The sequence below is a fragment of the Salvelinus namaycush genome, chromosome 33 (genome assembly GCF_016432855.1).
Source record: "Salvelinus namaycush isolate Seneca chromosome 33, SaNama_1.0, whole genome shotgun sequence".
Classification (NCBI taxonomy): Eukaryota; Metazoa; Chordata; class Actinopteri; order Salmoniformes; family Salmonidae; genus Salvelinus; species Salvelinus namaycush.
The window spans coordinates 26993373-27017664 of NC_052339.1; the positions used below are offsets into that span (position 1 = coordinate 26993373).

The 24292-nt window shown below is 42.0% G+C and overlaps 1 protein-coding gene across 10 annotated transcripts in view; it reads left to right on the forward strand.

Moving 5' to 3' along the window:
• The window catches only part of LOC120027597 (lethal(3)malignant brain tumor-like protein 4), a 143127-nt gene extending 132053 nt beyond the window's left edge, over positions 1-11074 (forward strand). For all 10 annotated transcript variants that reach the window (XM_038972586.1, XM_038972590.1, XM_038972591.1 and 7 more), the window contains 2 exons: positions 8238-8300; positions 9137-11074. In XM_038972586.1, coding sequence (XP_038828514.1) covers positions 8238-8300; positions 9137-9292 — 219 coding nt within the window. In that variant the 3' untranslated portion in view covers positions 9293-11074. The remainder of the gene's footprint in view (positions 1-8237; positions 8301-9136) is intronic.
• Positions 11075-24292: the final 13218 nt, after the last annotated feature.

Consider the following 24292-nt stretch of genomic DNA (forward strand, 5'->3'; position numbering starts at 1 on the left):
GCTACCCCAGTGCTTCACGGTTGGGATGGTGTTCTTCGGCTTGCAAGCCTCCCCCTTTTCCTCCAAACATAGCGATGGTCATTATGGCCAAACGGTTCTATTTTTGTTTCATCAGACCAGAGGACATTTCTCCAAAAAGTACGATCTGTGTCCCCATGTGCAAACCGTAGTCTGGCTTTTTTATGGCGGTTTTGGAGCAGTGGATTTTTCCTTGCTGAGCGGCCGTTCAGGTTTTGTCGATTATAGGACTCATTTTACTGTGGATATAGATACGTTTGTACCTGTTTCCTCCAGCATCTTCACAAGGTCCTTTGCTGTTGTTCTGGGATTGATTTTCACTTTTCGCACCAAAGTACGTTCATCTTTAGGAGACAGAATGCGTCTCCTTCCTGAGAAGTATGATGGCTGCGTGGTCCCATGGTGTTAATACTTGCGTACTATTGTTTGTACAGATGAACGTGGTACTTTCAGGCGTTTGGAAATTGCTCCCAAGGTTGAACCAGACTTGTGGAGTTCTACAATGTTTTTTCTGAGGTCTTGGTTGATTTCTTTTGATTTTCCCACAATGTCAAGCAGAGGCACTGAGTTTGAAGGTAGGCCTTGAAATACATCCACAGGTACACCTCCAATTGACTCAAATGATGTCAATTAGCCTATCAGAAGCTTCTAAAGCCATGACATCATTTTCTGGAATTTTCCAAGCTATTTAAAGGCACAGTCAACTTAGTGTATGTAAACTTCTGACCCACTGGAATTGTGATCCAGTGAATTATAAGTGAAATAATCTGTGTGCAAACAATTTTTGGAAAAATGACTTGTGTCATGCACAAAGTAGATGTCCTAACCGACTTGCCAAAACTATAGTTTGTTAACAAGACATTTGTGGAGTGGTTGAAAAACTAGTTTTAATGAATCCAACCCAAGTGTATGTAAACTTCTGACTTCAACTGTACATACACACATGCACCTGTGAATCGATAGTTGCAATTATGTGGAGAGAAGCAGTGACACACACTCATACAGTACACACACACACACACACACACACACACACAGAGACCCGTTGACGTATACTTGATGATCGTTGAATCACAAACCACCACCTGGCCCCTACAAACTCGCTCGGAGGGACATCCGTTGTCATGTGTTACTGACTAACTCTGATGGTGACTTCCAGAGAGTGACGAGGGGATCAATAAACCTGTCAATTTCGGGACACACTCCTGACTTCAATGATGCAATTCATGTTCCTCTTTTAAATAATAAAACAAGCATGAAATTCAAATGAACAAATCTGTCGTTTTTCAAGATTTAAACCTCAGTAACAGTGAAACATTTAATTTGGGAGTTGTTTAATCTGTTACATTTGTCAAGTCTGGAAATCAGACATAAACAAATGTACGTGGTATATAATTAATTGTACACGCCTCTCCATTCTTTTGTTTCAAACTCCAGACATATCGCAGTGCTTGTCGGGATAACACTTCGCTCTGAAGCGTGCAGCCTTGCGGGCTCGGTCGAAGTGGCTACCTGAGGGTCTAATTATCCCATACTTCAGGTGTAGAGCAACCTGGTCCTGGAGGGCCGCAGGCACTTCATGTTTTTCATTTAACCGACCTGGAAGACCAAGTGTGTTGAATTTAGGCCATCACTGAACTGATCAATTAGCTCAGTTGGTCAGGTGTGGTGCCTAGTTGGAACAAAATCCTGCAATACCTGCTGCACTCCAGGAACCGGGTTGTCTACCCCTGCCCTATACCCTTGATAAATGTCACTCCCTCAGCTTTGGGACACTTGTGCAAATGGCGCAGGTACACGTGAATGAAACAAACGGAGGGGTGAGGGGAAGGGAGTGATTTTGAGATTCAGCCAATGTCTTACCTTAGTTTGTTTCTTCATCTGGTATTGTATCTTGTATAGGTCATTATGGGTCCTTATAGGCCCTTGTATTGTTGAGTTTGCTGTACATGTGGCTTGCTGCAGTGTAAAGGATTCTATTTTCCCTTAGTTCACTTATAAAGGGTTTTCTATATGAAAGTTTGTTGTGTAACCCAGTTGTCTGTCAGTTTATAGGGAACCAGTGTCCTCATGTAAAGTACTGTCCAGTCTCCTTTCCAACCTGTCATTTCTCTTCTACTGTTGATATCAGGCTTCATGAGCTTGACAAAGGCACATCACCATAGCAACCAGGTGTGACCGTAAACTTTGACACTAGCAACCAGAGAGCCTCGTGGTAAATAGACTCAGAGATTTGACTGTTTGTTTACAGTTGATGCATTGTGGGCATAAAGGAAAGAGTGGTAGAAATGCAATGGAAATGTGTAGGCGTATGAATAATGTTTTCAATCATTTTATTGATGTGGTTAGTCCTCGCCATTCACTCAGTCTGCTCTATTGAACAGACTAGCATCATTTCTTAGTCCCTTTGTATTGTGGTTTAAACCTGCTTTGTCAAGCCAAATTGATATCAGTCCAAATCTATTGAAATGTCAGCCATCACTTGAGAAAAAGAGAAATCCTTGGATGGTTAGAGTACGAGACTCAAATGAAATATCAGAATCCCTCAGCGAGGCCGCTCCACTCTTAAGAATTAATTGACATGCCTACGTACCCGTCTAAACGGCGTGCGCGATACGGCCAACGCCACGATCCTCCTGCGGTTGCTAAGCACTCTCTCTTCATCTCTGTTGATTGATGAGATGAGGGAGGCTACCGGACTTAATGTGATTATTCCCCTTTCGCTACACACACACCTTCTCCGCTCCTCGCTGCCGCCACTGAGCATCTCCAACGGTAACGAAGGTCACACACCTGTGTTACGGGTTCGAGTATTTTCCAACTATTGCGGGCACCAATGAGGCACACCAGGGGGAAGAAAGAGAGCGAGAGAGGAGGGAAGGGGAAGATAGGAAAGAGATAGAAGAGGAGAGAAAGATCTGGCCCCCTCACAGCATAGATTGAAGAGAGAGATGCTACAGTAGAGGTAACCAAGACTATCTCTGAACACACAACAGAAACGCACAGTGTTGTGGGACTTTCAGATATATATTGGGAACGTTATTATTCATAATAAACAATCATGTTAATTCAAGAGGGTTATAGTTTGAATGAACAAATGGTAATTGGGCTACTGTCCTCCCAAAGAGTTTGATTTGGCTAATGAGAGGCAAGGGGGGTCACCTGGGAAGGCAGTAGGGCTGAAGAAGTGAAGAGTGGTGGCTAGCTGTGTTACCTGTGTGAATGTGAAATAATCAGTAAAGAAACCCAGCATCCAAGATGCAACATAAATATATTACGTTGAACAAACGCACCCCTCTGACGTCTAGAAGAAGGCATCACGTAGGCTTTTCATGACGTTTCAATCTGCAAAGGTCCGTGTTGTGCCTGCCGAACATGGCCCAGGCTTGCAGAGAGGGGGAGGATAGAATGTCATCGAGTTTTACCGGAGGTGGAAGTTTTGTCTTGGCAGTTGTGGGGATTTGGCATGAGATTGGAAGGCGTGAGATTGCAGTACTTTGGATGTGTGATCAGCTGAATGACCACTACTATGCTTAAACATTCGGATACAGAGGAGGACTGTAAAGGGATTGACTAGAGGGAGAGGAGCACTGCTTGTGTAACACCCACTAACCCCCCCCCCCCCCCCCCCCCCCCCAAAAGCCTAGAGATGTTTCCCTACTTCACCCATGCCCCTCATAGTCAGGAAGTCCTTAGCCGAGGTTCTATAGCTTGATAGGCAAGAGCAGTACTGAATGGGCACATTTCACTATCACCAATCAGCCAGCACTTCTCCAACATAACCAGTAGCTAATTGATTGGTTTTAGCATTGCTTCATGTAATAGCAGACACTATCATCCAAAGCACTGTGCATACATTTTTTATTTTTTTATGTTGTGATCCCTTTGGGAATTGAACCCACAGCCTTGGCGTTGTTAGCATCACACTTTGACCTACTGAACCACAGTCCTGGAGCATCAGTATCTCCTGTATCTTCATCAACCCTCTCATACATATCTATTAAGATGTTACGTCCTGTGCATTTCCCATCTCCTTTCAGCATTCAGCTGGACATACTGTAGTTAAGATTCCAGAAACCCAAGCTGAATCTTTCATTCTTGGGGTTCATTATCCTGCCAGCTCTTGATCCCGATCATATCTATTCACTCATTCCACTACAGTGACACTACAATGACTATAACCCATCTGGCATTCAACTCCCACAACCCCCCTCTCTCTCTCTCAAAGAGAGAGAGAGTCAAAGTTCTTCAAAAGCGGTGCTTTCAAACGGAAAGGTCAATGTTTCAGGCCCCTTTGGACTCCTGGACTCCTGCGAGGCCAATTATAGCCCATCATATTTTCCTAAGGGGCGAAAGAAGAGAGGGTGTCAGCAGCTGATGTGGAGGAGAGGAGAATGTCCTCTTGTGCCACCCTCCGTGGGAGTAGTGCTGGGAGTCTCACTATGGGACCAGCCTCGCAAAGGCTCTGGTCTAAGAGCGATACTCTCTCGCCCAGGACTGTAACAGTCTTCTAATGCTCGAACCACTCCTGCCACACTTTAACACACACTGGCTGGAGAGGTTTACCATGCCAATATGGTAGACGAAAACACTTCGCTTACTGAGCCATTTGCATTTGTAGCGCTGGAGCACATACTAGGAATTGTATGGTGTGTTAGGATGAAGATTGGATCAAGAAGGATGGATGTTGACCAGGATTTATGATTGTTTGGGAAAGGTTTTCAAAAGTTACAAATTGATTTTGTTGGTAGTAAATGGGTGATGGTGTACGTAAAGTGTTGTCATTGGTAATAACATCCTCACCGGCTGATGCTTTTGAAACTGGAGAACTGTTTTGATTCATTAATAATTCCAGCACAAATTTAGATTTTCCGATTTGAATTCCAATCCACTCTAGAAATATGTCTTGATCTGTTTTTTTAAAGAACTTTCATACATAGCATTTAGCTAATCATGACCTGGGGACTACAGTATGTCGCAGTTCAGTTGTCTCTCCTCACTGTAATGTAGACACACACTGACATTACTCTGTCTGTCTGTCTGATGTCGAGGCCAGATATTTGACATGTCACTCAGGTATCAGGCAGTCCGCTGCAGCTAGTGCTAGCAGAATGATTCAGCCTTGATAGACCTACCACGGCGGACCTGGATTCAAATGGTACCTGTTTGCTTTCAGATACTTAAGCTGTGCTTGGTTGAGCTTGAGCTTAACCAATGGAATTAAACGTGCAAACCCCACCCATCTGACACTCCAGGTAGGCTAAATCAAATGCTCAAATTATTTTAACGAATAGTCTTTGAACCCAGTACAGGCTACTGGCCAGTTCCTTCAAGGAGCCATGTACAGACGCTGCATTTTCATGATTCTGCATAGCAGAGATGGAAACTTTTGGAAACACCTTATTGGTCTCCACAGACTCATAACCTGTAGCGACAGCATCCTCTAGCTCCATTGACATCTATGAACACTGACATTCAATTGCTGTGCCTTCTAGCCACTGTGGCCTTGTTCAGATTCTCTTGAAACGCACTCTTCCTTCCAGTCATGTCAGATAGGTGATTACTTCAAGGCAGGAAGGATCCATTTTAAGAACAGGGCCTGGGTCTGAGTGGAGAGGGACATCTGTGTTTATTTTTGTACTGGCCAGTGATGCACATTGAGGTAATAGATTTTGAGAGGTGTTATTTAGGTGTGTTAGCAGGGTGAGGTCTGAAGGGTCTGAGACTTGACCAAACTGCTGTTTCATAATCAGTCCTTTAGCTCAGCTGTTTAGCACACCCTCATGTAGCACGAATGCAGCGAGTGTTGTCTCCAATGTGTGGCTTTTGTTTTATCCGCTGGGGCCATGCTCAATACATTACTTCTTTATTTCTTGTTTTATCATTGTCGAGAAGGAACCTGCAAGTAAGCATTTTGTTAAACAGTGTGTAATCTGTACATACAACTAATAAGAGTTGAAACATATATCCATTTGCACAGAAATTGTCACCTTGCAGTCAGTCATCCCAGGGATTTGAACCGGCAACCTTCCGGTTACTGGTCTGTCTCTCTAACCTCAAGGCTACCGCCAACCCCACTTAAAGGCTAATTATAACTCTGTTGTCAGTGAATTAGCTGGATGATTTCTTGGTGTCTGGTAATTTAGCTTGATGGCTAATTTCCATGTTTTCATTATGGTAAGAAGAAACTGACAGAGGAGGAAGAGTTACCTTGTTATTTTTTGGGATAAGTAATTTTCACTAGTATTTTCACTGTAGCACTTTACGCCCCGCCATCCCTTTCATTACTTTTTTTTAAAGCATAATTTGACAAGGTTTTGGCAGGCCTATTGGCTTTCTATAGTCTATTTTCTTACGTCAATGGCTCCCAGCAGATAGTGCCCTGTTGTAAAGCAGTTGATATCCATCATATAGCAGCTTCTGGCTCTCTCTGACCTCCCTGAATTACCTGGGCGTTATCCCAGGACCAGCTGCAGTCAGGCCCACTAGAACCCCAGCTAACCCAGGCTATTATTGGAAGCTTTTCTCCAAAAAGTTTGTTTCTTCACTTGGTTTGCTCTTTCCTCACCTGTAGCTCAAACGGTTGTCAGAATAGAATTCAAAGGAGGTACTGGATATGGATTGAAAGCTATCCCATAATTTTGTGTCTAGTTCACCTTAAATTGTTAGTATTTTGGTTTCTTTTTACGCCTTCTTTTAGTATCGCTGGAATAGCATTATCACTAGCTTCTTTAGAGCGTCAGGAAATGTCAGTGCCCACAGGCAACCGGTTTCTCAATATCAACATGATTTGTTGTTCTGACTGGCGATAGTGAGACGGGCTGTAGCTTCACACAACACTCACTGATCTCACTGATGTCATGTTGTTTTTCTGTCAACACTCACTCTGATTTTCTTTACTGAAACCCTTCATCTTGAGGCCTAAATAACAATTTCATAGGAATGACATAGCATATGTCATGATCAGTCATGACTTGTTATGTTATGTTGGCCTTATGACTGGGAGAGTTTAAGCAAAGTGTTACTATGGTAATTACACAAGATACAGTTAAAGTCAGAAGTTTACATACACCTTAGCCAAATACATTTAAACTCAGTATTTCACAATTCCTGACATTTAATCCTCGTAAAAATTCCCTGTCTTATGTCAGTTAGGATCACCACTATTTTAAGAATGTGAAATGTCAGAATAATAGTAGAGAGAGAGATTTATTTCAGCTTTTATTTATTTCATCACATTCCCAGTGGGTCAGAAGTTCACATAACAATCTCTAGGAGACAGAACGCGTCTCCTTCCTGAGCGGTATGATGGCTGTGTGGTCCCATGGTGTTTATACTTGCGTACTATTGTTTGTACAGATGAACCTGGTACCTTCAGGTGTTTGGAAATTGCTCCCAAGGATGAACCAGACTTGTGGAGGTCTCCAATTCTTTTTCTGAGGTCTTGGCTGATTTCTTTTTGATTTTCTATGATGTCAAGCGAAGAGGCACTGAGTTTGAAGGTAGGCCTTGAAATACATCCACAGGTACACCTCCAATTGACTCAAATGATGTCAATTAGCCTATCAGAAGCTTCTAAAGCCATGACATCATTTTCTGGAATTTTCCAAGCTGTTTAAAGGCACAGTCTACTTAGTGTATGTAAACTTCTGACCCACTGGAATTGTGATCCAGTGAATTATGAGTGAAATAATCTGTCTGTAAACAATTGTTTGTAAAAATGACTTGTGTCATACACAAAATACATTTTACATTTTAGTCATTTAGCAGACGCTCTTATCCAGAGCGACTTACAGTAGAGTGCATACATTTTATTACATTTTTACATACTGAGACAAGGATATCCCTACCGGCCAAACCCTCCCTAACCCGGACGACGCTATGCCAATTGTGCGTCGCCCCACGGACCTCCCGGTTGCGGCCGGCTGCGACAGAGCCTGGGCGCGAACCCAGCCCAGCCTGGGCGCGAACCCAGAGACTGGTGGCGCAGCTAGCACTGCGATGCAGTGCCCTAGACCACTGCGCCACCCGGGAGGTCTGGATGTCCTAACAGACTTGTCAAAACTATAGTTTGTTAACAAGAAATTTGTGGAGTGGATGAAAAACAAGTTTTAATGACTGCAACCTAAGTGTATGTAAACTTCCGACTTCAACTGTACTTGCCATTGAGACGGTCTCCCAGACGCTAACCTGTCTGTCCTCTGCTTGTCTTTGTCCAGGTGGCTGACTTCATCCACTCTCTCCCCGGCTGCGATGAACAAGCCAATCAGTTCAAAGAGGAGGTAAGAGGACACAACATCTGGTCCTCCTCTAGTCTCCCAGTCTGGAGTCAACTAAGAGTTTTAAGGCTTGTCTTCCTCCGTAAGGCTAAGTAAATGAGGGGAGACATGTGCGGAGTAGCCTTTGCCATTATAGTTGTCTGCAACAAAACACCCAGAAGAATGGATTCCCCTCCCCTGTGTTTGGTCAGGGTTAGTTTGCGTTGAGAATTATACTGACGTAAGGAGACATCACTGGAATCCAAAGCAATTAATTGGAAGCTAATAGCGGTAGTGATTAGCATTCCCGAGCACAGCCATATTTGATTTGCCTCAGCTAATCTGACTACAGTATTTGTCACTGGTCTCTTGGTAGTTGAAATCCCTTTTTCAGCAATCCCAGTTGAGGCTCCACAGTTGTGAAACCCTACCTCTTTGAAGAGTTATTGTAAATAACTCTCACGGCGCCCCCCTAACCCCCCCACCCTAGTACTGTCTTTGCTGATAAATACTTTGAGGAAAAATGTACTTGATGTAATGTGTTATCTTAAGATGAATGCGCTAATTGTAAGTCTCAAATGTAAAAAATTTATTGTGACTGGCATGTCTAGTCGTTGAACAAGACATCACAATCTGATCCAACTGATAAGTACTTGATTACCATTTCATAAATTAAATAGGAATTGTATGAATAGTGTCCACTGATCAATCTGCTCATACTCTATATAGTGACATATAACATAGGGCCATCTGTAGCCCTTAGAGAGTGGGAGGGATTGTTTTACCTCTCTCACTGGGTTCAATTGACTGCACATCAGCTGTTGACACATGCTGTAATCTGATTGGTTGTCTTCCAACAGCAAATCGACGGGAAGGCCTTGTTGCTGCTGACCCAGCGCGACATCGTCAAGATCATGAGTGTAAAACTTGGCCCTGCCCTCAAGATCTACAACTCTATCTTGATGTTCAAGCACGCTGAGGACAACCAATCGGCAGCCGGCAACGCCAACACATGAAGCATCGGAAGCCACACCCACCAGACCCATCTTATGTGTCTGTCAAACACATAGATTTACTGTGTCGATTCATTCCAAACCCAACCCCCTTACCCCTGCTCCTTCTCTTTGGCCTACAGGCACTTGAGTTCCAGGACTTAAACTAAAGTCGATACATGATCTGTCCAGACCTATGGACTTTCAGGTTACTGTGTGTGTGTGTGTGTGTGTGTGTGTGTGTGTGTGTGTGTGTGTGTGTGTGTGTGTGTGTGTGTGTGTGTGTGTGTGTGTGTGTGTGTGTGTGTGTGTGTGTGTGTGTGTGTGTGTGTGTGTGTGTGTGTGTGTGTGTGTTTGAGTGTCTCTCTTGGACACAGCCTCCAAATCTGCCTTTAAATCTCAAACGTAGGTGTCATGAAGGTAAACTCAACAAAACCCGCATTTCCAGGTATACAGCACAGTTTTCTATGTCTTTTACGCTGTAACTTCTCCCTTCTTTACTTTCCCTTAAAGATGTGACAATCACCACCAACAGTATAAAGCCATGACAAACCTGTGCTTTTTCTGGGTCATCATGGTGCTACGTGTATTCCGAATACAAACAGTCTACATCACAGTTGACCTCAGTTGACCTCTGTTACCAGTTTACGATCTCTGTCTACCGACTCAAACTGAGATGCATACTGTTAACGTGTCGGCCATTTTGTTTCTGTTTTGTATGAATGTTAATTATGATATGTTACAGTACTTATATGGACTCACCTATATTTATTGTGAAAAATATCTAGGTGTTTGCATAGTTGAAGGAAATTAATATATTATATATGAGCAAATTGTTTTTGAAAATGCCAAAAGGGTTTTTGTTTAAATTTTAAATTCAGAATTTATTTAATTTGATAATATTAATATTATTTTATTTGCACATTAGAAGAATGAAAAATAACTTACGTTTAAGGAAAATGTAAAACCATGGGATAGTTTTGAGCTGAAGATAATCTAAATAAGTATAATTTCTGTTATTATAATGTTTTATTAGTTGAGATATCTTCGACTTAATTTTTGTGGAAACTGCAACTCTAGAGTCAGTTAACATGTATGTTTGTCTTTATTAACCTTTTGCTCCATTCGGGTAGACCAGGACCAATATTGTCTTTTTAGTTTTTACCATTGGGGGTAAGTTTTCTCACAGTCACAATAGGTTGAAGGTGTTTTCTTATTATCGAAGAACAGCATACTTGCTCTTCTGCACAATTAAGAGTTTAATCTTATATTTTGCTATAACTTGGAATTTAAGCTATATGTTGAAACAAATGCTCTATCATTTGCTCTCTAGTCTTCATATACATGTTGCTACTAAAATGCAACCAAACTCCATTGAAACTTCAGGAATATGAAGAAACTTTTCACTGTACTTTTTGCTTTTTTTTCCTATAGGGACTTTCTCTCTATCCCAAAATGTTGAGCATACAGAAACGTATATTTTATTCTGATGCTGCTTGTCTTTCTTACTGCTGTAACGTGCAAGACTGCTGTTTTAGTGCATGGAAAATACCGCTACATTTTGGTACAACCTCCAATATGGAGGTAGATACCCACCAAAACATATTTAGGAGACTCACAATCTATTTTGGGTGATATCTACCTTCATATAACGCTCCCTTATCTATGAAAATGACAACTAATTTAACCGTGAATATGGGCTGTACATGTTTGTATACCCCGTTTCTTACACTGAATTAACACTTTGTACAACTCGATGGATTCATATTACATGATTTCACAACCCAAATAAACAGTGCAAAGGCCCCGTCGTCTCTGTTTTTATTCCAAGTCAAACTGCAACTTTTTCTTCTCAAGCTAATTTAGCGTTATTTGAAGATTTTTGGGGGACTAGCGCAGTGCAAAGCCTCAAGCCCAAACTGAATTCTAACTTTCAAAGTCCCCCTTTGACATTATTGTTATGTACTGAAATGGAAATAAATTGACTGTGGCCGGGAGTTATTCATCTGCAGATAGTGGTCTTCAAAATAGCACTTTCTATTTGATTTGCACAGCAGCGTGTTCTGGTGGACGGAGTCGACAATTGATTTGGATACTGGCAGTCCTGTGTGGTGTGACACGTTCAGTTCTGACAGCAAATGAGTCGTCCACTGCTGCACAACCAGACTGACAATGAACCACTACTGATCAAATCAAATGTTATTGGTCACATGCACCGAATACAACAGGCGTAGATTTTACAGTGAAATGCTTACTTACGAGTCCATTCCTAACAATGCAGAGTTAGAAAGTAAGACAAATATTTGCGAAATAGAAAAGGAAATAGTATTACAAATACAATAATGATGCTATATGCGAAGAGTACCCGTACCAAGTCAATGTGCAGGGGTATGAGGTAATACAGTATGTACAGTTGAAGTCAGAAGTTTACATACACTTAGGTTGGAGTCATTGCTACTCGTTTGTCAATGACTCCACAAATTTCTTGTTAACAAACTATTGTTTAGGCAAGTCGGCAAACTTAATCACGGTGTTGGAGTCATGTGACCATGCAGTTGTGGGTGAACAGAGAGTACAGGAGGGGATTAAGCACGCACCCCAGATGGGTCCACATGTTGAGGGTCAGCGTAGCGGATGTGTTGCTGCCTACCCTCACCACCTGGGACCCATCAGGAAGTCCAGGATCCAGTTGCAGAGGGAGGTGTTCAGTCCCAGGGTCCTTAGCTTAGTGATGAGCTTTGAGGGTACTATGGTGTTGAACGCTGAGCTGTAGTCAATGTGCAGCATTCTCACATCGGTGTTCCTTTTGTCCAGGTGGGAAAGGGCAGTGTGGAGTGTGATTGAGATTGCGTCATCTGTGGATCTGTTGCGAATTGGAGTGGGTCTAGAGTTTCCGGCATGATGTATTGAGCGAGTCACTGGTACTTCCTGCTTTAGGTTTTGCTTGTAAGCGGGAATCAGGAGGATAGAAATATGGTCAGATTTGCTAAATGGAGGGTGAGGGAGAGCTTTGTACGCGTCTCTGTGTGTGGAGTAAAGGTGGTCTAGAATTGTTTTTTTCCTCAGGTTGCACATGTGACATGCTGGTGGAAATGAGGTAAAACGGGTTTAAGTTTTCCTGCATTAAAGTCCCCGTCACTAGGAGCGCCGCTTCTGGATGAGTATTTTCTTGTTTGCTTATGGCCTTATACAGCTTGTTGAGTGCAATCATAGTTCCAGCATCGGTTTGTGGTGCTAAATAGACGGCTACAAATAATATAGAGGAGAACTCTCTTGGTAAATAATGTGGTCTACAGCTTATCATGAGGTATTTTACCTCTTGCGAGCAATACCTTGAGACTTCTTTAATATTAGACATCGCGCACCAGCAGTTATTGACAAATAGACACATACCCCTGCCCCTCATCTTACCAGACGTAGCTGCTCTGTCCTGCCGATGCACGGAGAAGCCAGCCAGCTCTATATTATCTGTGTCGTCGTTCAGCCACGTCTCGATGAAACATAAGATATTGCAGTTTTTAATGTCCCGTTGGTAGGAAAGTCTTCATCGTAGATCTTCCAATTTGTTTTCCAATGATTGCACGTTGGCCAATAATACGGAGGGTAGTGATGGTTTATCTACTCAATGGCAAATTCTTACAAGACACCCCGTCCTCCTCCCCTTTTCCTCTGGCTTTTCTTCACACTGATGACGGGGATTTGGGCCTTGTCTTGACAAATGGTATATCCTTCACGTCGGACTCATCTTTGTCCAGTTCGAGATAAGTAATCGCTGTTCTGATGTCCAGAAGTTATTTTTGGTCATAAGAGATGGTAGCAGCAACATTATGTACAAAATGAGTTACAAACGATGCGAAAAAAACAAACAAAATGGCGCAGTTGGTTAGAAGCCAGTAAAACGTCAGCCATCCCCTCCGGCGCCATTTTAATTGAATATGTAAATACGTACATGCAAACACACTGACTGAACAAAATAGATGCACGTGATCATGGCTGGTATGTAGTGTTTTTATGTAACCCAGCAGAGTATATGAGGTCACATCCCACATCGTGTGCAGGCTTCATCCTCTAAACCATCCGTCTTTTATGTTCTGTCTCTTGATGTAGTGTGCGCAGTAAGCCTATGTATCAAATCTATATTGATGTGATCATTGTAACAAACCCTTATAGACATTGTGGATGGGTGTCTCTTAAAGTGTGTTTGGATGCAGTTATGCTCTGCACAGTACTGGAAATGGTGGCTTGAGAAACAAAGCCTATGTGATGTATTACCATCTCCCCACTGACTTAAACTGTAATTAGAAGGTTCCCTTTAATTCTTTGCACTACATGTAATGATCTAGTTACTGCAGTGTTCATTTGATTAATGTACGACTGAAAATGCAGATCCAGTATATATTCTTCCCACTGGTAGAAAATGTATGGGAAGGTTTTATAGTGACCATAAATGTTATCACTTTTTTTTTTCCATCTGTGGGTTAAAGGTCGGCGGTATAATAACAGTGGAAATAAATGACTCTGGGCGTAAAGTAGAGAAATTGTTGGTGCAATTTCGCTCAGTGCAATATTCCCTGTTGTTGCCTCTGGGAACAGTCTCTCTCTCTCTCTCTCTCACACTCTCTCCCTCACTTTCTCTCCCCCTCAGTTTCTCTCTCTCCCCCCCTCACTTTCTCTCTCTCTCCCCTTCACTTTCTCTCGCTCTCCCCCTCACATCCTCTTACTCTCTCTCGTCCCCTCACATCCTCTTACTCTCTCTCGTCCCCTCACGTCCTCTTATTCTCTCTCTCCCCCTCACTTTCTCTTACTCTCTCTCTCTCCCTCTCTACTTTTTCTCATTCTCTTATACACACACACACACTCTTACATTAACAACCCATTAATGGCATCTGAATATGACAAGCCCCCTGCTAAAAGTCCCTTGGTTTTTAAAACATGAACAACAGCAGCAGCCTCCCTATGGGCAAGCAAACCCCTCTAATGCTCCAGCCCTGGTCATCAGCAGATGGTCTGCTGCTTTAGGTCTTTCTAGGAGTGTTATGGGGATACTCTGGTCGCAGAGCATTTTAATTATCTCTTCTCTACCATGGTTGTGTGGAAGTGGAGGAAAGAGCCAGGGATTTGAGTACAGCAGTCAAACAGTCAAAACAAATCAGACCAAGCACATTTTAGCTTGGACCGGATGGACTCAGGTTCTTTAGTGGAAAGAAAGGCAGACATCACTCATCAGGGAGAGGAACCCATTGTGTATGTGTGCACGCGCATGCGTCTCCGTAGAAGAGCTCCCCAAACAATGTTGGCCCATGTTGACTCCGATGCTTCCCACAGTTGTGTCAAGTTGGCTAGATGTCCTTTGGGTGGTGAACCATTTTATTTTATTTAACCAGTTAAAAACAAATTCTTATTTATAATGACGGCCTACCATTCTTGATACACACGGGAAACGTTTGAGCGTGAAAAACCCAGCAGCGTTGCAGTTCTTGACACAAACTGGTGTGCCTGGCACCTACTACCATACCCCATTCAAAGGCACTTAAATATTTTGTCTTTCCCATTCACCCTCTGAGTGGCACACATACACAATTAAAAATCTTTCTTTAACCTGTCTCCTCCCCTTCATCTACACTGATTGAAGTGGATTTAACAAGTGACATCAATAAGGGATCATAGTTTTCACCTGGATTCACCTGGTCAGTTTGTCATGGGAAGAGCAGGTGTTCATAATGTTTTGTACACTCACTGTATAAGCTGCAGCAGAAGCTGCTCACATCAAAGACAGAGGAGGTTTCCCCCTTATTAAAGATCTTTCCAGGCACACATGGGGCTTTCTCAGTACTAGTGGCTGGTTCAACAACATGGACCTTGTTAGCAGCAAGCTGCTTTATCTTTGAATCCAAGCTCATCTGGGAAATTTGCTGGCTTGCTGCTGTGCGGAGTTGAACTTAAAAGGATTTCGCTGTAGGAGCTGTATGTTTTATCACACAGTGGATGAAATGTTAAGTATAGTAGTATAGGCTACAAGTATCAATTTGGATTGTTTTATCTATAGTTCATTTATTGAGAGACCCCACTTCAAATGTGTTAATATGATGTCGATATGGGAGACCCATTTCCATCCTACCCAATTAGGTCTTAACCCTGTGGCGCTATGCTATGCTAGTCAGCGTTTCTGATGAGAATGATCCCGGATCCGGGATGGGTATTAACTATGGATATTGTAATGCATCTCCAATAGTCAAGCATCTATGTATAGTAGATATCAGCTGCCCCATTTGACCATACACTGTTATGGATTTTACCTGATCAATTGCTTTGAAGTTAGCTGCACTCATTGCAATTTACATAGATATGTTGCCTATACGTTGCTCTGATGGAGCGCTTTTTTATATAATGGTCCTTGGAGAACAACTGGGTTCTCAACATTAACAAACTAATGAATGATTCAACTAATTAGCGATCACATGTTTAGCTGATTAATTGGGTCAGTACTAGGCTGGATCAAAAGCCTCTATACTCTGTGGCTTGGACCAGGGCTGCAGAACACCAATGGATTCCAATGGCTATATACAGCAATACCAATAGACGGGTATGTTGTCGAGCAACTAAAACCTACACGTGCTTAACTATGGGGCAAAACAGACGGGGTTGGCTTAGACTGTTGACAACATCTAAACTATATTTAGTCTCAATGTTTATTCAAAACATAAATACATTTGCACAATGAGCACTTGTTGTGTCTAAAATATATCGTTACAGTTGTTGGTCAGCTAGCTAGCGAATTTTAGCCATATTAGCATAGACATGACATCAGTCAAAACACCTCAAAACAACACATGGTATCAATAACAAGATATACTGAGCTGAAACGAGCCACATACGATTCCCCACAAGGCAGCTTCTTGTCATTGTTGTTAGCTACAGTGCCTTCAGGAATTATTGTTACTCCTTGACTTATTCTATATTTGGTTGCGTTATAGCCTGAATTAAAAATGTATTAAATTGATAATTTTTCTCACCCGTCTACACACACGTAAAACGAAATGCATGCTCTTCAACCGATCGCTGCCCGCCCCCGCCTGCCCGACTAGCATCACTACTCTGGATGGTTCTGACTTAGAATATGTGCACAACTATAAATACCTTGGTGTCTGGCTAGACTGTAAACTCTCCTTCCAGACTCATATTAAGCATCTCCATCCAAAATTAAATCTAGAATCGGCTTCCTATTTCCCAACAAAGCCTCCTTCACTCATGCTGCCAAATATACCCTCGTAAAAAACTGACTATCCTACCGATCCTTGACTTCGGCGATGTCATTTACAAAATAGCCTCCAACACTCCACTCAGCGAATTGGATGCAGTCTATCACAGTGCCATCCGTTTTGTCACCAAAGCCCCATATACTACCCACCACTGCAACCTGTATGCTCTCATTGGCTGGTCCTCGCTACATATTCATCGCCAAACCGACTGGCTCCAGGTCATCTATAAGTCTTTGCTAGGTAAAGCCCCACCTTATCTCAGCTCACTGGTCACCATAGCAACACCCACCCGTAGCACGCGCTCCAGCAGGTATATTTCACTGGTCATCCTCAAAGCCAACACCTCCTTTGGCCGCCTTTCCTATACGTGCTCTGCTGCCAATGACTGGAACGAATTGCAAAAATCACTGATGTTGGAGACTTACATCTCCCTCGCTAACTTTAAGCATCAGCTGTCAGAGCAGCTTACCGATCGCTGCAGCTGTACACAGCCCATCTGTAAATAGCTCATCCAATTACCTACCTCATCCCCATATTTGTTTTTGTTTTTCTGCTCTTTTGCACACCAGTATTTCTACTTGCACATCCTCATCTGCACATATATCACTCCAGGGTTAATTGCTAAATTGTAATTACTTTGCTACTATTTATTTTTAATTTTAATTTTTAATTTTAATTTTAATTTTTATTATTTATTTATTAATTTAATTTTTATTTTAATTACTTTGCTACTAGGCCTATTTATTGCCTTACCTCCTTACTTCATTTGCACACACTGCATACAGATTTTTCTATTGTGTTATCGACTGTACATTTGTTTATCCCATGTGTAACTCTGTGTTGTTGTTTTTGTCGCACTGCTTTGCTTTATCTTGGCCCGGTCGCAGTTGTAATTGAGAACTTGTTCTCAACTGGCCTACCGGGTTAAATAAAGGTGCATTTTTTGTATTTTTATTCAAACAAAACGCCATAATGACAAAGTGAAAACAGGTGTTTTGACATTTTTGCTAAATTATTGAAAATGAAATACAGAAATATCTAATTTACATAACTATTCACACCCCTGAGTCAATACTTTGTAGAAGCACCTTTGGTAGTGATTACAGCTGTAAGTCTTTCTAGGTAAGTCTCTAAGAGCTTTCCACACTTGGATTGTGCATCATTTGCCCATTATTCTTTTCAAAATTCTTCAAGCTCTGTCAAACTGGTTGTTAACCATTGCTAAACAACAATTTTCAGGTCTTTCAAGTAGATTTAAGTTAAAACTGTAACTTGGCCAACATTCAATGTCTTCTTGATAAGCAACTTCAGTGTAGATTTGGCCTTGTGTTTTAGGTTATTGTCCTGCTGAAAGGTGAATTCATCTCGCAGTGTCTGGTGGAAAGCAGACTGAACCAGGTTTTCCTCTAGGATTTTGCCTGTGCTTAGCTCCACTCTTTTTCTATCCTGAAAAACTCCCCAGTCCTTAACGATTACAAGCATAACCATAACATGATGCAGCCATCACTATGCTTGAAAATATGGAGAGTGGTACTCAGTAATGTGTTGTATTGGATTTGCCCCAAACATAACACTTTGTATTCAGGACAAAAAGTGAATTGCTTTGCCACAAGTTTGTGTGTAATGAATAACTTCACCATGCTAAAGGGATATTTCATGTCTGCTTTTTTTTTACCCATCTACCAATAGGTGCCCTTCTTTGCAAGGCATTGGAAAACCTCCCTGGTCTTTGTGGTTGAATATGTGTTTGAAATTCCCTGCTCAACTGAGGGATCTTATAGATAATGATATGTGTGAGGTACAGAGCTGAGGTAGTCATTCAAAATGTTCAACACTTGTTAAGCACATTTTGACTCATGAACTTATTTAGGCTTGCCATAACAACTGGGTTGAATACTTACTGACCCAAGGCACTTTTCTGAAGGCACAATGCACACATTCTGGCCACATTGATGCGTGTGCATCATTTACCTGACGTTGTCAGCAAGCCAGTTTATAGCAGGCAACATGTGAAGTTAATTTTCCTGTAAAATAATATATATATATACAGTGGGGGGAAAAAGTATTTAGTCAGCCACCAATTGTGCAAGTTCTCCCACTTAAAAAGATGAGAGAGGCCTGTAATTTTCATCATAGGTACACTTCAACTATGACAGACAAAATGAGAAAAAAAATCCAGAAAATCACATTGTAGGATTTTTTATGAATTTATTTGCAAATTATGGTGGAAAATAAGTATTTGCAAGATTTCTGGCTCTCACAGACCTGTAACTTCTTCTTTAAGAGGCTCCTCTGTCCTCCACTCGTTACCTGTATTAATGGCACCTGTTTGAACTTGTTATCAGTATATAAGACACCTGTCCACAACCTCAAACAGTCACACTCCAAACTCCACTATGGCCAAGACCAAAGAGCTGTCAAAGGACACCAGAAACAAAATTGTAGACCTGCACCAGGCTGGGAAGACTGAATCTGCAATAGGTAAGCAGCTTGGTTTGAAGAAATCAACTGTGGGAGCAATTATTAGGAAATGTAAGACATACAAGACCACTGATAATCTCCCTTGATCTGGGGCTCCACGCAAGATCTCACCCCGTGGGGTCAAAATGATCACAAGAACGGTGAGCAAAAATTCCAGAACCACACGGGGGGACCTAGTGAATGACCTGCAGAGAGCTGGGACCAAAGTAACAAAGCCTACCATCAGTAACACACTACGCCGCCAGGGACTCAAATCCTGCAGTGCCAGACGTGTCCCACTGCTTAAGCCAGTACATGTCCAGGCCCGTCTGAAGTTTGCTAGAGAGCATTTGGATGATCCAGAAGAAGATTGGGAGAATGTCATATGGTCAGATGAAACCAAAATAGATATTTTTGGTAAAAACTCAACTCGTCGTGTTTGGAGGACAAAGAATGCTGAGTTGCATCCAAAGAACACCATACCTACTGTGAAGCATGGGGGTGGAAACATCATGCTTTGGGGCTGTTTTTCTGCAAAGGGACCAGGACGACTGATCCGTGTAAAGGAAAGAATGAATGGGGCCATGTATCGTGAGATTTTGAGTGAAAACCTCCTTCCATCAGCAAGGGCATAGAAGATGAAACGTGGCTGGGTCTTTTAGCATGACAATGATCCCAAACACACCGCCCGGTGTGGAGGAGTGGCTTCGTAAGAAGCATTTCAAGGTCCTGGAGTGGCCTAGCCAGTCTCCAGTTCTCAACCCCATAGAAAATCTTTGGAGGGAGTTGAAAGTCCGTGTTGCCCAGCAACAGACCCAAAACATCACTGCTCTAGAGGAGATCTGCATGGAGGAATGGGCCAAAATACCAGCAACAGTGTGTGAAAACCTTGTGAAGACTTACAGAAAACGTTTGACCTCTGTCATTGCCAACAAAGGGTATATAACAAAGTATCGAGACACTTTTGTTATTGACCAAATACTTATTTTCCACTATAATTTGCAAATAAATTCATTAAAAATCCTACAATGTGATTTTCTGGATTTTTTTTTCTAATTTTGTCTGTCATAGTTGAAGTGTACCTATGATGAAAATTACAGACCTCTCTCATCTTTTTAAGTGGGAGAACTTGCACAATTGGTGGCTGACTAAATACTTTTTTGCCCACTGTATATATATATCATATGCATTTGACGGATGCCTTTCTTTAAGATATATGCTACTAAATAATCATTGTGCGTGTTGTAGGTAGGCAAAGCATGGTGCTGGGAAATACTCATTACTGATACATAGCCTAACACCTCGGGTGCAATTGTTCATTCAGTAAGATACTTTCTCCACCTGCAGAGAAAATATACACAAAAACGAATGAAATCTGCTGAAATACTTTTTGTATATATTTGCACGAATTGAGTGTGAGATTGTGCTGAATAAAAACGTGTACTCATCATCCCCAGAATATGTTTGGGAATGAGAAGAGATACTATACTGTATGTGCAATGCACATTTCTCGGTTATTGGTAAGCCACTAGCCTAGCCATTCTTCCCATATAAACATAATTTTTCATTTAACATTTTGATGGACAGTTAGACCTACCCCACTGGGCACAGACGTCAATTCAACGTCTATTCCACGTTGGTTCAACGTCATTTCATTGATTGAACCAGTGTGTGACCATGTGGGATCAGATTCAATGACAGAAAATAATTACCGTTGTGTATCTGGCAAAAATAACGTGCGCAATTTACAGGTGTTTATTTGCAGGAATTTTGGAAGCATAGGTGATGCGGCAGATATAGAAGGCTCTGGATAGATTATGTTTTTAAGTGCGCCAGGTGCCTTGCGCATCTTAGTTGGCGTCACTAACAATAGTCCACTGGTCCTACTTCTAGCCGAAAACGTTGGAAAGATCTCACCATACGCGCTCTGACCGCAGCACAGCACGGCTGGTCTTCGCTTTCAGCGCACCTGCACATCCAACCATGGATGGGGACTTTATGTTAACGAGAGGATAGTTCAGAACGCAATTATTAAAATCCTGCAGAAATTTCAGTCGATGACTGCTGTGGTGGTAGCATAGCAACAACACCCAAGAATCAGAGAAACATCAGCAATATCACCCACTGCCTTGCAAGCTCAAAACTCTCCGTTAGAAATTCGGCGCGCTGCTCGCTGAAAAGACACTCCCTGGAGAGGAGCGCGAGTACGCCGAATAAAAGGGATATGCTTTTCTCCCAGATGCAGGTTGACTTGGAAAAGCTTGAGCCTCGATGAAAACTACAGCGCCTAGTGACTGTGACTGGTTGTCCTTGCTGAAGAAGATCGCTAAACCTTTGCCAAAATGGAATTACATGGAATTAACAGAGTTTCCTTTTACGACATGAGATATCCGCGCCCAGGAATCGAAACTTTATTTTAGTGTTTTTAAGATGTGGTTGTTTTTGCCTGTCTTCTATGGTAAGCTTTTCGTTATAGGTGTTTTGATATGATATTGAAGAACTAGTGCTAGAATAAGCGGCTCATCTGAATTTCATGCATTTTCACTGTGCTTGTTTATGCGTTATACTGTAGATGGCTCCTGTCACGACCGCATATATTGAACATTATTTCATTGCTCCTGTTCTGTGGTGGGCGGGGGGGCTGTTTTTTCAATTGAAGACATTCAATCTGTTTATGTTTTATCTATGTATTGGACCTAATGCACCATATCAATATCTGACAATTCATACATGTCTATCAATAGCCTGTAATGTTATCATATCCTTGAATAGCCTACTAAACATTAATCAACTGCACTTATGAATACTCAGTTGCCTGTCCAAGGACTGGATGAATGAATAATTGACACACGTCATGCGTTCAGATGTGGAGACAGTAAAAACAGTGGCCATTGCGCATCTGTTATTATTGCATAGCCTACTCAGAAATCGACGAGCCTAAATAACTGTCCTCGTCATTTTTTATGTAGGCTACTGAATAGTTTTTATCTTAAATCTGCTACAGTAGACATATGTCTGTTCTGTGTTTAGTTTACATTTAAATTCCTATTCAGCATCAAGTGAACATTGTTTAATGGTACAATAGGTGCATTTCTCATCAGTGTGTTTCTGTGGCATGGTCATAGATATGCCTTGCCATGGGCACCCGAGTGTTCCTCTTAACTCAAACTGTTATTATCATCATCTGTGTGTGTGTGTGTGTGTGTGTGTGTGTGTGTGTGTGTGTGTGTGTGTGTGTGTGTGTGTGTGTGTGTGTGTGTGTGTGTGTGTGTGTGTGCGCGTGCGTGCCTGCCTCTGTGTCTCTCTGTGTGTGTGTGTGTGTGTGTGTGTGTGTGTGTGTGTGTGTGTGTGTGTGTGTGTGTGTGTGTGTGTGTGTGTGTGCGTGTGAGGGGGGGGGGGGGTTGTGAAGGTTTAGCAGGGTTCAATGGTTCACTATACATTGTGACTGAAGGCAGTTGAAAGGTAAGAGGGGGCATTCACATAATCAGAAACCCCACTTTTGTTAACAGCAATTTGGAGATCAGTTACCAACTGAGTGCACTAGACCAGGGGTTCTCCCCCAAAAATTGTTCTGGGACCCCTTCGATAGCAAATTCAGAAAGGACCCCTCATAATTACAACACAACTCGAGTGCAATAAAAAATATATAGTTTTACTATGATGTCTGCAGTGGCTGGACGAACCAAGTCTCAGACCCGGGGAAAGAATATTTAAAAGGTCACCTCTGGCATTGGAGAGAACATTTAGCAGTTTTCAAGCTAATTTCCTGCAATTCTACACATTTTGTCATGGGGCAGAGATTGTTGTTGTTGCAGCTTTAAAGCTAATATCCTTCAATTCTACACATTTTGCGATGAGGCAGAGAGAAAACTTTGCAGTTTTTAAGCTTAAATTACAGTGCATTTTTAAAAACATTTTTGGGGATAGCTTTGAACTACGAAAATGTATATTTGCTGGATTACAGTAGATAGCCTACCAATATCCCTGTGAACCTCCCAGACCCATGTTGCCCAGGGTTAACAACATAATAGTACATTGTATTCCACACTTTAAACTTATTAAACAATCCCTTTGTCAATAGTTGTTTCATCTGTTAGTAATATTCATGTAAATTATAATTTTTTATCTGGTCATGGAGCCCCTGCAGTACTTCCCCTGCACTAAACTCATTATAATGCTGATTATGTAATCAATTATTAAAATGTGCTTCAGTGGTCTGTTGAAATTGTCTTTTGAACATTAACAAGAATATTAGGATTGTGTTTGGAAAACAGCTGACATTGAAATCTTATGATTCTATAATCTGCTAAAGAATTATAAATTGGTGCAATGTCAATGCATGGTTATCAAATGTTCTCCTAATTGTATGGTAAATAGAATTCTGATAAGATAGGCAATTGTGTTTGGTCATTGCCTTAGGGAACATAAGTAAACGCATGTTGAACATCCCTCAGATAAACAGAAAGCACATACACAGATAAAGAATTCTGAGAAACAGGTTTCTTCCTATTCTCCAACACAGGTTGTAACACTTCACCTCCCCATCACAATGACTCCTGTTGAACCCCAGGGCATGTTTCAGCATGCTCCTGTAACAGAAGTGGTTTGGTGACTTTAGTTTTCCTTAGACCTGAAGAGTTGCTCTGGGTCAGACATTAGCTGGCTAATGTGCTTTTCTGGCACACAGGAGACCCGGGATTTGAACCACCAACAGACAAGCAGAGTCCAGTAACCGAAATGTGGAGTGTTGAGAGGTTTCTAGTCTGATAGAGCTTGATACTTCACCACTATGAGGATGGACAGAGCTGTGGACCTATAGTGACCTTGACGCACCGCACCAAATGGGGAAGGATGTTCATAGAATTAGTTTGAGGGCACAGTACAGCCGTCTCTGTGTTTGTCAGAGGGGGATGAGAATTAGTTTGAGGGCACAGTACAGCCGTCTCTGTGTTTGTCAGAGGGGGAGGAGAATTAGTTTGAGGGCACAGTACAGCCGTCTCTGTGTTTGTCAGAGGGGGATGATAATTAGTTTGAGGGCACAGTACAGTAGTCTCTGTGTTTGTCAGAGAGGGATGAGAATTAGTTTAAGGGCACAGTACAGCCGTCTCTGTGTTTGTCAGAGAGGGATGATAATTAGTTTGAGGGCACAGTACAGTAGTCTCTGTGTTTGTCAGAGGGGGATGATAATTAGTTTGAGGGCACAGTACAGCCATCTCTGTGTTTGTCAGAGAGGGATGAGAATTAGTTTGAGGGCACAGTACAGCCGTCTCTGTGTTTGTCAGAGGGGGATGAGAATTAGTTTGAG